This window comes from Polypterus senegalus, chromosome 2 (assembly GCF_016835505.1).
Source record: "Polypterus senegalus isolate Bchr_013 chromosome 2, ASM1683550v1, whole genome shotgun sequence".
Taxonomy (NCBI): domain Eukaryota; kingdom Metazoa; phylum Chordata; class Cladistia; order Polypteriformes; family Polypteridae; genus Polypterus; species Polypterus senegalus.
This window is the reverse complement of record NC_053155.1, coordinates 162,945,283-162,960,736: the sequence shown is the minus strand read 5'-3', so window position 1 is coordinate 162,960,736 and position 15,454 is coordinate 162,945,283. Positions and strand designations below refer to the sequence as shown.

At 37.0% G+C, this 15,454-nt stretch overlaps 1 protein-coding gene across 2 annotated transcripts in view; it reads left to right on the top strand.

The window, feature by feature from the left end:
• Positions 1 to 15,454, top strand: part of LOC120523522 (protocadherin-16-like) — a 372,188-nt gene that overhangs the window by 290,086 nt on the left and 66,648 nt on the right. For both annotated transcript variants that reach the window (XM_039744918.1, XM_039744917.1), the window contains exons 11-12: positions 6,946 to 7,185; positions 14,108 to 14,233. In XM_039744918.1, the coding sequence (XP_039600852.1) occupies positions 6,946 to 7,185; positions 14,108 to 14,233 (366 nt within the window). The remainder of the gene's footprint in view (positions 1 to 6,945; positions 7,186 to 14,107; positions 14,234 to 15,454) is intronic.

Here is a 15,454-nt window from a genome sequence, read left to right as displayed (position 1 = left end):
AACTAAGGGGGACAGGGCTTTTGCAGCTGCTACTCCTCACCTGTGGAACTCTTTACCTCATTACATAAAGGAGTCATCTACAATAGAACTGTTCAAAACAAGATTAAAGACTCATTTCTATTCACTTGCTTTCCATGACCTTCAGTAATACTGATGGTTTCCTCATTGTGATTATGTAATCTTCTATTTATTATTAACAGTATTTTATTTATGTTCTTTTATTTTATTTCTATTTATGTTATTTATGTTAATTGTATGTTTTTTTCTGCATTTATTGTAAAGTACTTTGGCGACAGCATTCCTATGATGTTTTAAATGTGCTATATAAATAAATTGACATTGACAACATGACTGACCTGTTTAAAATTATGAATTGAATGAGTACAGTTTTTCAACACTGTTTTGTTAAAATGAATTCATCAAGAACACGGGTACACAGTTGGAAACTTATTAAGGGTAAATTTTACAGAAACATTACAAGGTTTTTATTTTCACAGACAACCGTAGGCACTTGGAATAAGCTTCCAAGGAGCATGGTACACAGTAAGGTTTAGGGACTTTCAAACCTAGACTTGATGTTTGTTTTAGAAGTGTTAGATGAATAGGACGGGCGAGCTTTGCGGGGCTGAATGGCCTTTTCTTGTCTAGATTGTTCTTATGTTCTAATGTCCTAATGTAATCTTCAAGTCATGCCACAGATTCTCAGTTGGACTGAGGTCTCATGTTTGATTAGGCCACTCCAAGATATTTAAATGTTTCCCTTTAAACCTCTCCAGTGTAGCTTTAGCAGTATTTTTAGGGTCATTGTCCTGCTGGCAGGTGAGCCTTTGTCTCTGTCTCGAATCTCTGGCAGAATGATACAGGTTTTCCTCGAGTATTGCCCAGTATTTCGTGTCATCCATATTTCCTTCAATCCTGACAAGTTTTTTTGTCCCTGCTGAAGAAAAACAACCCCTCAGTGTGATGCTGCTACCAGGCTTTACTGTGGGAATGGTGTTCTCAGGGTGATGGAAAGTGTTGGGGTTGTGCCACACATGGCATTTCCCATGATGAACTTTCTTCCGTGTATTTGAAGAATCCATCACATGCTGTGTTTTCTTATTTTTATTTCTTTAAGCAATGGCTTTTTCTGGCCACTCTTCCATAAAGCCCTGCTCCATGGAATGTTCTGCTTAAAGTGGTCATTTGGTCAGATACTCCTGCACCCACTGTGGATCTTTGTCGCTCCTCTCAGTGTTATCCTTGTTGTCTTTGTTGCATCTCTGATTAATGGCCTCCATGCCCAGTATGTCAGTTTTAATGGGAAGCCTTCTCTTGTCAGATTTGTAGTGGTGCCATATTTTTTCCATTTTGTTATAATAGATTTAATTGTGCTCTGTGGGATATTGTTTATATCTCAACCCTAATCCCTGATTCTTGCTAGATGCCTTTATTACAATATGAATGCTGTATAGTGATCTGATTAATTTAGAAGAACTGGACTGCCCTGCAAATTGCACTTTTATGTTTTCAAAAACATTATGTTTAATGTACACCCACATCATTACAAAAAATTAATGTAGCGCCTCCTCAGTCAGCTAATGGCTTTCAGCACATCAGGCATGATGGAGAAAAACTTGGCTGGGATATTCTTTCCCTGTCGGCCAGTTCCCTAAAAAGTGACAACGGATAGGAGATATAAACTGACGAATAACCACAAATGTTCTTCAGTAAAATACAGTCTGTATATTATATTCAACAATTTTTTGGTTTAATATGTTTTGTTACATTAAAAGACATAATAATAGCTGATAATAATACTAATAATTCATATCACCAAGCAGTTATTATTATATTATATTATCTAAAATATTTCATATGCATGGGTCAAGAGTTTCACAATCAAGTTTTCTTATGTAAATCGCAATGTTTGCGTGGGAAATTGCATACACACATATCAAGCCTCTTTTTGTGCATTCTTCAGTGCATGTTATTAGTTTTCATTTTATTAGTTTTTAATTAATAAAATATTTAGAGAAAATATTTGTCCATAATATACAGTATATGGCATTAAAGAAAATAAAATAACTTCTTGCTGTCATATTGTTTAATTTCTTCTGTAATGTACTTATCTGGAACAAACCTTAATTAAAAAAAAAATTATCCATTTGCCTAACAAAATATATATATATTCTCATCCATTGATTCAGTTTGAGACACTGATTGGAGACTGAGGTGTATCGATGTCATACTTGCAAATGGAAGAGGAGGAAGTGTTTGTGTTACTGTAGTGTGAAAGTTAATAAAATTACAATTTTTGAACCTGAAAACTTTGTGTTTTGTTTGCAAGAGCCATCCTGAAGTTTTAAATCTTTTTTCCCTTTAGAAGGGTTTTCTGTTTAATTTTTCACCCACACAGGAGCAAAAGAAGTGTGCTTGGAAAGCATTTGTAAAAAGTTACTTGTTACTTGCACTTCTTCTGTTCTGTTGCACTTGTTCTGTTACTTGTAGTCAAAACTAGCATCAGTGAGGTGAGAAGAGGCAAGACAGAAAGCCATAGCTGAGCAGCAACTGTAACTAGAAAGTCTGTAAATAAATAAGTAAATAACCACCATCGTAGCAAGGCCAAATAGTCAAAACTAACAGTGATTCCTTAGTATGGAGAAGTTAAGTTAAAGAATAATAGGAATAGAGCACCATAGAGCACTTGTATGGTTAAGCATTAACACAAGTAGAAACTGAGAGCACTCATGTTCATAAGTAAAAAAGCATGTATTTTAAATACAGGTAAGTCACTAACTTGTAACTGCTAAAGAGGGGGACACCTCGGTAAACAGGTATCTTTCTGGAAAGCACTGATCAGGCAATAGTGTCAGTAGAAATAAAAAAAAAATAAGTAAAGCAGCCAATATCAGTAAGTGAGTCTTCTTGGTAAGAATGAGTATAGTGTAAACATTTTTACTGAATAAACCTCTTATTAACAGTCAGGAAAGTAGATCAAATAAGAGGGTGACTGCATAAGGGTTCATTAGTAAGAAGGAGTTCAAATGGTGAGCTCCAAAGTAAGGAAGTAATAAGAGAAGTACAAGTTAGGAAAACAAGCAGGCAGTCGAAGGAGAGAGTGTTACAAAAGCTTAATGGTCCTGAATGAGCAATATAATTGTTTTAGTTCTTTAATATATGATTTTTTGTTTTAATAATCTGAGATAAACCATTTAAATTAAATTTAAAAAAGGGTTGACTAGGTTTTGTAATGCAAAACCAAAATATTATGTGAGGCCAATACAATGTAAGTCCTGCTGGATGTTAAACTTTTTAAAGGATGACTTGGAGGAGCCAGTCTTCCTTAAAGGCTATGTCTGCAGGAGATTCCAGCTGAACCAGCACCTAAAGGTCAGGGTTGCTGAACTGGAGGAGAAGGACATGGTTGGCCTATGTTGTTGTAGTGAATTGCCAGAGCTGATCACAGTCTCAAGGCAGAAGGCAAAGGGTTTTGCTTTGTCCGGGGCATCAACTCCAGAATTAGAAGTGTGAAACTATTTTCAGGTCATTATGGAGCTGTATGGTTTCTCTGAAGATTCTGAGGTGGTAGGCAGGTATGGGGAGCCTCAACAGGCCACCTCAAAACTAGTCCCCAGGAAGAGAGAGGATGTGATAGCCTAGTGATTGCTGCCATCTGAATGCACATATAGGAAACCTCCCTGGAAAGGTTAATAGGCTGGTGGCCAGATTAGGGATGAATCAAATTGTCATTGTGTATGTAGGAATATACAACATATCAAAAAGCAGGCTGTCAGTTCTGTAATAAAATTTAAAGAGTTAGGTGCCAGAATGAGGAGAAAAACTGACAAGGTGGTTTTCTACGAAATGTTTCCTGTGCCATACACCAGTCCAGATAATACTGAGTAGATTAAGAGGCTTATTGCATGGCTCACATCTTGGTGCAGGATAGAAGATTATAGGTTGATAGGACATTGAAACTCCTTTTGCAACAAATGGGACCTGTTCCACCACAATGGGTTACATCTGAACTGGAGGGGTGTCAATGTGCATATGAGTAGGAAAGGTTGCCATTTATGTTAAACAGAATTTAAATGCTTCTCTTCTTCATTTGAATAATGAGCCACATCTTAGTGAGGACATCTAGATTTGTCATGTGCTATAGACCCTCACCCCAATGCAGATAGCAAGTTTATAGGGGGGTGTTATAGACATGGGGGATTTTAACTACCCAAATATTACCTAGGCTAACTTTGCAAATAGTGGAGAACAAGGAGTTTTTAGATGTAGTCATCGACTGTTTTTTACCACAGCATATATGTTAAAGCACCAACAAGGGGGTAAACCTGTGTAGATATAGTGTTTTGTAATAATCAGGATAGAATTGAGAGTGTTGTTGTGATTGAACCAATAAAGTTAAAGTGACCATAATATAACACAATTCCCAGTATTTTGAAAGAGCACAAATGCAAAGACCAAAACTGTTAAGCTTAACATTGGAAAGGCAAATTTTGACCAGATATTACACAGTCTTAAGTGGGATGGACTGGGATAAGCTTTTAAGTTTGAAGATAGTCGAGGAGCAGCAGAACAACTTTCAAAATGTTTTATATATAATTCAGGACAAGTACATCACAAAATGTGGAGTTAGTAGGAAATAAAAAAAACTCACAGTGGGTTAATAGGGAGTTAACAGCTATAAAAAACAGCTATATAAGGCATATAAAACTAATAACTTCAATGCAAATCGTAGGGTATAAAATAGGGGTGGCCAATTCAAATCCTGGAGAGCCACAGTGTCTACAGGTTTTCATTCTAACCATTTTCTTAATTAGTGACGTTTTTGCTGCTAATTTACATCAGTAATTTATTTGCTATTTAAGACTCAGACCCTTTAAATCAAGGCTGAGCAACATAGGTCCTGGAGGGCCACAGTGGTTTCAGGTTTTTATTCCAACCCAATTTCTTCTTCAGAAATCATTCAATGTTAATGAAGCACTTATTTCTCAAGTGAAAGTTATGTTTTTCTGGTTCATTTTAGTTGTCTCACTAATTAAGATTTTAAACCCTTAATTGGTTAGTTTTGTCTTAAACAGCTGTATTGATTGTTTTAACTGCTCCATATTAGCAATAAGGTGCAAATGACAAAGGAACCAGCAGTTCTACATGTAGCTTGTCTCTATTTCCACCTGTGTATTCATCCTTTACTGTTTATTTTAATTAATTACTCAGAAGGAAACTGAAAAGAAAGTTAAGAATTGAAAATTACTCATCCATTTTAGGCTTCAAATCAATTGGAAGGTACATGTATCAATAGAATGGAAAAAAAATCTATGATTTAAGAATGAACTGACATGGTAGAGTTAATACATGAAAAATCAATGAAATTAAATAAGATCTGCTGTTGGTGAGGATTGCTTCTGATTAAGCAGATGGATTAGAACAGAAACCTGCAGACACTGTGGCTTTCCAGGATCGGAGCTGGCCACCCCAGTATATAACAGCATTAGGGCAACCATCAAGAAAGATATTAGAGAATCTAAAATGCTTTTATATAGCAGATAAGGCCAAAAATGCCCCAAAAAGATTATTTCAGTATTTTAGTAGTAAAAGAACAGTCAAGGAGGAGGTGAAGTATATCAAGAATAGTAAAGAGAAATTAAAATACACAGACAGTGAAATAGCAGATGCTGTAAACCTTCATTTTTCTGAAGTCTTCACACATGAGGAAGTGGATAACGGCACAGCAGTAACAGGGACTATTAAGGAGGTGCTGAGTGATTTGAAAATTGTAGAGGGAGAAGTACTGCTTAGATTAAATAGGCTGAAATCTGATAAATCACCAGGACCAGATAATATTTATCCTCAAGTGTTTAAGGAAATTAGTGAGTACGTATATAAACCCTCAACACATATTTTTAGGAAGTCACTTGGGAAATAATGAAAAACTGGAGAATGCCCAATTTTTTCCCATTATATTAAAAAGGTGATTGGGCTGATCTAAGTAACTGTAGGACAGTCAGATCAATGTGAATCACAGGTAAATTAATGGAAGGAATTATTAAGGAAAAGACTGAGAAAGACATGCCAATACACAGTAGTTTTACTGAACAATCAGCATGGGTTAAGACAAGGAAGACCCTGTTTTACTAACATAATATAATTCTATGGGAAAGCAACAAAGATATGTTTAAACTACAATATTATTTATCTTGACTTTCATTAAGTATTTAAAAAGTTACCACATGAGAGGCTAGCTTCAAGCTAAAGAAGTAGGAGTTTAGTGTGTAGTGTGTAGATAGGTGCAGAATTGTCTAACACACAGGAAGCAGAGGGCTTTGGTACATATGATCTAGAATCCACTGAATAATTACAGAGGGACTTGGATAGCATACTGAATAGGGCAAATTAGTGTCAGATGAAATATTAATGCAAGTGAATGTAAATTATTACACATATGAAGTAAAAATGTTAGGTTTGAATACACAATGGGAGGTCTGAAAATTGAAATTACACCTTATAAAGGGATTTAGTAGTTGTAGTGGATTTGTCACTGTCAACTTGCAGGCAGTGTTTAGGAGCCATTAAGAAGCCTAGCAAAATATTGGGTTATATACCACAATATGTAGAGTACAATTCAAAGGAGGTTATGCTCAAGTTTTAAAGCCCACTGGTTAGACCTCATCTGGAGTACTGTTGCAGTTTTGGTCTCCCAGCAAAAGAATAGACACATATACTCTAGATAAAGTCACAGAAGAGTGACAAGGTTGATTCCAGGATTGCAGGGAATGAGTTAAGAGGAAAAATTAAAGATGCTAAGCCTTTTCAGTTCATGCAAAATGAGATTAAGATGTGACATGATTGTTATCATTAAAATAATTACAAACAGTCTGGTCAAATATTAGACCTGTCCAGATTAATATTATGTTTTTCCACAAAAGTTTTTTTTTTTTTTTTTTTTTGTAGGATCACTTTCTATTCTGAAGGCTTTGGATCGTGAAGAGCAGGGACTGTACAACTTAACACTTGTGGCGGAAGACCATGGATCTCCAATGCTTTCGACCGAGCAACTTTTGTCTGTGCATGTTATTGATGTTAACGATGAGGTTCCACAATTTGAAAAAGCAGAGTTTGAGACTCAAATATTAGAAAACCAGAAGATTGGAACATCAGTTTTAACTCTGACAGCAGTAGACCGTGATCAAGGTAATCCAGTTTTATGGTTAACAGGGAAATGTATTTCCATTCCTACCTAAAATGTTTTTTTCTTATTAATGATAGGAAATATAAAGTTTGTAAGTACAAACATTCATTTTTTTCATTAGGTATCCTTATATATAATTTGATACTACCTGTATGTATGGCGTTCGCAACAATACCTCGAGCAGCCACAAGAGCAGTGACCAAGGGAAGGATGCATAGGAAACGAAGTCACATGACTGACGCGGAACGTAGACTTGCTAATGCAACCACATGTCCACAACGAGCACAACAAATGGATTACCAGAGTACGGCTACAAATGCTACTAACGCTTAAAGAAATCGTGCAAATCGGACACAAAGAACAGATATAGAACATGTGCTACAGAATGTTACTAACGCTGACAGACATCGTGCCAGCCGTGCACAAGCAACTGAAGAAGCTCGAGCAGCCGCAAATGCAGCACAGGTTGAAAAAAATCGGGCAGCCCATGCCTTGCGGCAGCCGAAAAGGTCTATTTTAACCACAAATCAGTGCCATGATAACAAAATCATTTCAAGGACTTAACAAAACAAATAATTCTTTGCAGAGAAAGTATGGATTTCACAAACGTTGAATTTGTAGCCCGTTTTCTTCCCAGTCGCTAGTTATTTTATAAAATTATACCTGTATAACAAAAAAACTCTGCATGCAATCATTATAAAAAAGAATATTAAATATAATTGAGGATGAATGCTTGTTACCAAAATCACAAATTAAAATTACACAGGTACTAATTTTAAGACGCACTTTATTATATCTTCTTTGTTTTTGACTTTAGCTTTTCCTAAGGACTACGGCACCAGAAGTCTTTTTTCTGGGGATCCATGTAGTCTGAAGTTTAATTTTCCTCTCTCTCAGTTGCCAGCTGGCCTTAGAATCATGTACTTTACATTACCGTTTACTTGTATTACAGCTTAGAAACTTTAAAAAATACAAATTTTGAAAAAAAATATTTTAAATAGAAAATGGCACACCCTCCTCATCTCATCTCAGCTAGAAAAAACTATGCAATCATAGAGTGACAAAATGCTGTGTTTACTGTATTAGTAAACACATGATGAAGGAGTAAATAGCATACAAGGTACACAGCAAAAGACCAATAAAAATCCTAACTGGTTCTCTGGAACTTCCCCTACAGATTTTTACCCCCTCTCTCTCTTTCTCTAATAGTTCCTAAACTTTCCTTCCAATAGACTAGTTCTCAGCCTGTAAGCTTTCTTCTGGGCAACGTCTCCTGTCGAGATACTGTATTCCTTCTCTGTCTACAGAGACACTAGGGCTAGAAATCACCTAGTGACTCCTAATGTTTCAGCACCCCTATATCCTAAATAGTCCACTGTGCATATTTAAAGTTCAATTTAATCCACTCTTTGAATACTGGCTTCTTTCCAGAAGTACCTGGCCTTTCCCACAGGCCCAACACAGTCTCAAAGCACCTCAATACCAACACAGTAATCCTTCCACTGGCACCACCACCACTCGTCCTCCTCCTCCTCCTCCTCCTCCTCCTCCTCCTCCTCACAGGCAACCTCGTCCTCTTCCTCCTTTTTCTGGCACTGAGTGGTGGTTGCTGGTTCCTTTTATGGCCCTCCTGGAAGTGCATCCAGTGCTTGCTCACATGTTGCCAATTGCACTTCCCGGGTGGGGCCGAAGATTAGACCAGCTGGGCTCAGTGATCTATGCCGCGCCCCCTGGCGGCCACCCCAGATCCCCACAGGGTTGTGGAGAACTCCATTTCCTATGAAACCCTGCGGGAAACTGAGGCACCATCGTCAACCAGGGAGTTTGCCACCAAGTATCCCGGGGGAGGTACTGAGGAGCCCATGGCTGCTTCCCCGGAACATAAGCAGAAGGGGCATCCTGGGCGGGCATGGGACCCTGCCGCCCGCCACAATTTTATTTGAAGAAAATAACACTGTATACAATCAAGTTGAACATATATAACAAACTACCTCATACTCAAACTAGAAAAGAAAAGAACAAAACATCAGAAAGTTAAAAAAAGAAAGCAGGAACAAAAAGACAAAACTGAAAAAAGCACAATTCCATCCCAAGCCGAGAGAGAGGACGGCAAAGAGCAATGGGAAAAAAGGGAAAATGTCTTTTTCCCCTGATAAGACTGCATATTCAAAAGTATATTAATTCTTTTTTGCCATATTTTAAAAACGCTTTGTACATATCCTCTAAGCAAGAATTAGATTTTTCTAGTTTGAAATAGTACAGAACTTCACTTATCCTATTGACTTAGAAAAAGTGGGTTGGAAATATTACAGTTAAGCAAGATAAGTAGTAGTGTCGTATAGACAATTACATTCAATTTGTCCTTATCCACTTTAAGCCCATTTGGAATTACACCAAAAATGGCTGTTAATGGGTTGGGAGTGATTGTAATACCAAGGCTGTTTGATAGGCATTCAAAGGTTTTTTTGTACCAAATGATGTTAATTTGTTGCACTCCCAAAACATGTGGTCTAGTGAGGTTAGAGCTCGATTCTAACACTCAGAGTTTAGATCTTGCCGTGGATGCATTTTGGACAATTTTAAATGAGATCATGTGATCGGGGAATGATTTTAAGTTGAATTATTGAATAATTTGCATATATAGAGTTAGAGTATATTCTGTGTATGGCTGCCTTCCACTACTTTTATGACATATTAATTTAAAGATCCTTTTCTCACCATATCCTAGTATCTTTGAGATGATTTTAAATATTGTTGAGATGCTGTCTGTCTTTAAGACTGACCAGTATTTCTTCTGGAATAGAAATGGCTGGCAAGTGTGTGGAAAAGGAAAAGTGTGGAAAATTGGGTAGGTTTCTTATAGCAAAATTTCTGATTTGAAAGTAGTGGAAATTTCGTGTTGCTGGGAAGTTGATTTTGAAGCATAATTGTTCATAAGCTACAAAAGTATTATTTATATGCAATTACCTAATTGTTTTAATACGGAACATTTTCCAAAGTTTAAATACTTTGTAGACTTGACAGAGTTGATTAAAGTGATTATCATGTAGAGGAGCAACAGATAAAAGCTTCTCTGCCCTGATGTACATCCAGCATTGGTTCCATATTCTGAGTTACTGAGATTACTGGTATATTGACAATAATTAGTATTTACCTGGGCACAAAGCAGGGCATATAATGAAGTACAGCAAGATTTTATTTCCATTGAAGACCAAGCTTATGTAAGTTTGTCATTTTGCGTCAATTTCCAGGTCTTTATAACTTGTATATCTGCCGCCAGGTAAGTACAGTCCATTAAAAGTTAGACAGTGCTTCCTTCTAGTTTAGGTCTTTGAAAAGTTACCTTTTGAATGTGTGGACATCTCAAATTCCAGATAAATGAGGTTAAAATTAAGTCTAGTTTCTTTAAGGATACAGAACATCTCCAACAAATTAAAAAAAAACTAAATAACAGTGTTTCAGATGTCCATCCCTTGCAATCACACCACTTTCACTCTCTAGCCAATTAAAAGTTCAGAAACCTGTAGCATAAGCCATATTGCCTTTTTGTGTTGTGAGGAGGTTTTGTCAGCATACTGAAAGGATGCCACTGCATCTCTTCAATTCATGTGCTTCTAGAAAGTACTTGCATGTTTCTTTTCTTTCCTGATGTCTCTTTTAATGATCTACTGCACGCTGTTGAATTATTTAAAGCTATTATCTTCCTTTTTCAGAGGTTTTCTGAATGATTTTAACCATCCTTGTATCACCATGGTAGCATCTTTATACTGAGCAGTTGTACCAGCTCAGCGCTTTATTGCATATTGTGATAATAAATTAGGCAGCAGACAGAAAAAGGTTTGGGGATGGCCACCCTGTATACTGAAAATCAACAAAGAAAAACGTCTTTACAGAACTGGAGTTCACAACTGAATTGACTAACATGTTGAGACTGCTCCATAAATATGGTGAGTAGGAGAAAGAGGTGGAGTCAGGCGGCCAGAACAAGAACTAATGTGGCAGGAAGGGGAATTCGGGGTACCGGAAATGATGTCATTGGGGTTAGCTGGAAGTGATGTCAACAGTGGGTGGACCAATGGTGGTGTCATTATAGTTTTTCTGAATTGCTAAAACACATTTCCTAAACTCCCCTTTCATTTTCCCAAAAATGCTAAGCACAAAACCTAAAACTCAAACTACACTCACAAAACCTTTGACTCATCTTGCAAAATCAAACAAGCTTCTGAAAACTATAGTAAAGCAAATACTGCTTTCAGATCATGCATCAAGCCTGTCAGTGCATAAATACTACTGAGCAGTCATTACACACTACAGCAAAAAATTGAAACCACTGTATTCAGGACACATACTGTAGCTACAGGAGAAATGCATTTAGCATCTCCAAAAAAAAAGAAAAAGAAAAAAAGATTTCATAATTATTTAGCATTTACTGTATATAAAGTAAAGTACAGAATTTTCCATTCTGTAAATGAGAAGTACACCACAGTTCACAACCTATAGTGCACTGTAGATGGTACAAAATCAAAGGACTGTAAACAAGTGATTGGTCATTGGTCTTCATCACGTCTTTGGACTGGGTCAGGCCACCACACTTCATCTATGTCACATGCTACAGTCTCCCTCACCAGACAAGTAACATTCTCTTATGTGAGCATGACATTGTCCCAAACTATAACATAGGAAGGATGCATGTTCAGCTCATGATCCTGCTGCTCAAGTCAAAACAAGACCTCTCAAAGATCACCAAAAAATGTAAGAAGATGCTGCATGTTATATCACTCCAGTGTGACATGATGGTGTAGAAACCCACAGTTACTTATCGCTCCACATAGTGTCGTATTGCCACCACACTGGCCAGAGATTTCGACAATGGCCCGCTGGACAATTATGTTCCGACCTCTCCTTCTCCTCTTTGTGAGACTGAACCCTTCTTCATCCACAAAAATGTATTCATGGTATCTGCCCATGGAATCCAAATCAAACATTCTCTATATGTAGAAATAAATATAGTGTTGTAAGTGCTACAGGAAGACAAATCTATGCTGAAGAGTACACTATGTGCACTCTTGATTTACATACATTGTGCATACTATGATGCCATTGAGCTTGACAGTAGTATGGATATAGTAATATTATACTGTAAACTATCTGAACTACTGTAAATGTGTCTGAATGTACACTTACTTGCAGTGAAATGGCAGCTTTTTGACCATTTGTACTCTGTACACTCGCTTTGAGGGCACCCTCTTGCACTGGAGGACACAGTCGATGGTGGAAAGGCAGACAACAACAGCAACAATAATAACTTTTATTTGTTTAGCATGTTTTCCTACAAATGATGTAGCTCAAAGTGCTTTAAAAGATGAAGAAAGAAAAAAGAAAAACATAAAATTATGCAATACTAATTAACAAAGAATAAAGTAGGGTCAGATGGCCAGGGAGGACAAAAAAAACCCACAGGGCTGGAGAAAAACAAAATCTGCAGGGGTTACAAGGCCCGTAGGCATTCTACCTAACATAAATGATATGATTTAAATCAATCCTCATGGTTTTTAGGCTTCATGTGGAAGAATTAGATGGTGATGGTCATGGGGAATTGTGGCTTTCAAACCATCAATGTAGGGACTGCACAGTGCTTTGATCAGGTGGTGGTGCTTTTGAGGGCGAGTGCGTCATTCCTCTGGAGCAGAAACTCTGCCACAATTAATGCATCTTTAATAGAAATATTAACATTTTGTACACCAGTAATAATACAGTACTAATGGTATAACACAGAGAGGACCACAAAGACAATACAATACAGTATTGCAAATTTGACTGTTTACACAAATTATATGATTTATTCGATTCAGAGTCTATAAACATATGTTGTGTTAATCGTAGCCAAGTGCAGCATATAATTTATTCTTCCTCGTCTTCCTCCTTAGCATTTCCCATTTTTATATGAGGTTACCAGTGTAGACCTTTAGCCACAGAGCCACTACTCCATTGTATGCAGCATATAACTAACATATTAAAAAGTGCAGTCTCATAAATGTGACATGGAAAATGCAGATATAAAATGTATACTATAAAAAACAATATGTTAAGATTTTTTGTTCAATTAGTTTCTAAGATATGACACCAAAACAACTGCTTTGAATGCACTGAGAGACCTTGATAGTTTAAAAGTTTAATAAATGCTGAATACTCATCTTGGTGCAGGAACTAAAGGGAATTGAAATCATCATGAGGGGCATGTAATATAGGCGTCAGTTCACCAGCAAAACAGGAATGGCTCCAGAAGGGGGCGTCAGTTTATGGACCTCATAGTGTCTGAAGTGCTCGGATCTGTCCCAAGGCCTGAAACTCTCCTGACTGCAGCTGGACACTTCTCTGGCATGGAGTCGATGTTGTTGAATCACGACTTTCTGTGATGATTTCAGAAGTCAGGGAGGACTCTTTCAATAGGCTAGCCTTCAGTTCCCTCAGGTGCCTCTGTCTGGACAGGAGTTTCTGGATCTGGTTATCAAGGGCCTGGAATTCTTTCCACAATGTGCTCCATCTCACCGTCAGCCATTGTCTACTTCCGCTTTGTGTCCTAGGAAAGAAAAAATGGCAGTCAGAGAAAGAAGTTAAAAGCTTACACTGTTAATTCCTTCAAAGTTTGTTTTGTCTTCAGTAACTAGTTGCTGTATTTCTCGCAGTGTAATGGTATTGTTTTGACGGACCATGTCAACTATAATGACTTCTTGCTGCTGATTGAACATAGCTGTCCTTTCACCCTCCTGTGGCAGTCTTGCAATTCTACAAAAAGTCAAAGTGCAGTTACAAAAATATTCATGCAGTACAATACAAACAGTGATTGGTAAAACCAAGAAGTTTAATTTATGAGAGATACAACAAGGTTCTGTGATTGAATATGGTGTTTTCAATAATTTGTAGGTTCAAATGGTGTGGTGACATATGGAAGCATTTTAGATGACAGCTTCTCAATGGATTCAGCAACTGGAGTCATTAAAACAATGAAATCTCTAGACAGAGAGACAAAGGACCTCTATATTTTCACAGGTAATGTTATAGTTTTTCCTTTATGGTGATTAATTAATGTCATATTAAATTGTTTAGTTTTCCTAGTTATTCTTAGCAGATCTAAAATCAGTACAAAAATGTTTTACAGAGTAAAACATACTTAAATAACACCGTGATTAATTCTTTAGGTTTGACACATCACAGCACAAAGACCCTGGTATGATATCAAACAAAGTATCTTCTGTGTGAAGCTGTTGGTTAATCTCACTTCTATGTCCAGCCTTAGTATATGTCTACTTTCAAAGTCACTTCTACTCATCTATTGTGTGCAAACTGCTTTAGTATAACCCATCTGGTGTTCAAGTGTTCTGGCTTGCATCTGTTTCTGGTGGGATAGGCCCACTAGATCTGATGCTTCTGCAAACTGAGAGGAAAAACAGTTGAGATGGTTTGGGCAAGAAGTTAAAATGCTATCCGGGGGTGTACCAGGAATGGCCGAAAGACGAAAGACCCAGGAGATGCTGCAGGGATTACATATCTCAATGGGTCTAGGAATTTTGTGATTTCCCCTGGAGGAGCTGGAACAAATTGCTAAGGATAGGATAGGATAGCTTGATCAGTCCTGCCCAACATACTGCTACTCCATTCCTCACCAGAAAAAAGGAAGTGGCAATGAGAGAAATGTCTTCATTACGCTAAATAACAATACAGCCTGAATAAATAAACTGTTGCATGTTTCCACAAAAATATGAAAGCAGAAAATACTGCCCTAAGGCAGAAGTCCATTGCAGAATAAACAGAAATCCACGGAAATTGTTAGGATGTAAATGAAAAGAAACTAGATCCTTTCAGAAAACAAAGTCAAACAAAAAATAAGTAAAACTTGCAATCAACCAAAGATAAAAGAATAACATTGACTTATTCAAATATAGTACATTTTAACTTTTTGGCGTAGACTCTTTTTTATTAAATAAAGATAATTTATTCCAGCAGAAACTCAACATTTTTGCTGCACTCTCCTTTGAATCTGACTTCCTTCAGTGCACAAAGATTTATGTTTTCATTGTATACAGTCATAGCCAAAATTATCAGCACCCCTGGAATTTTCCCAGAAAATGCACCATTTCTCCCAGAAAATTGTTGCAGTTACAAATGTTTTGGTATACACATGTTTATTTCCTTTATGTGCATTGGAACAACACAAAAAAAACAGAGAAAAAAAGCCAAATCTGACATCAAGTCACACAGAACTCCAAAAAT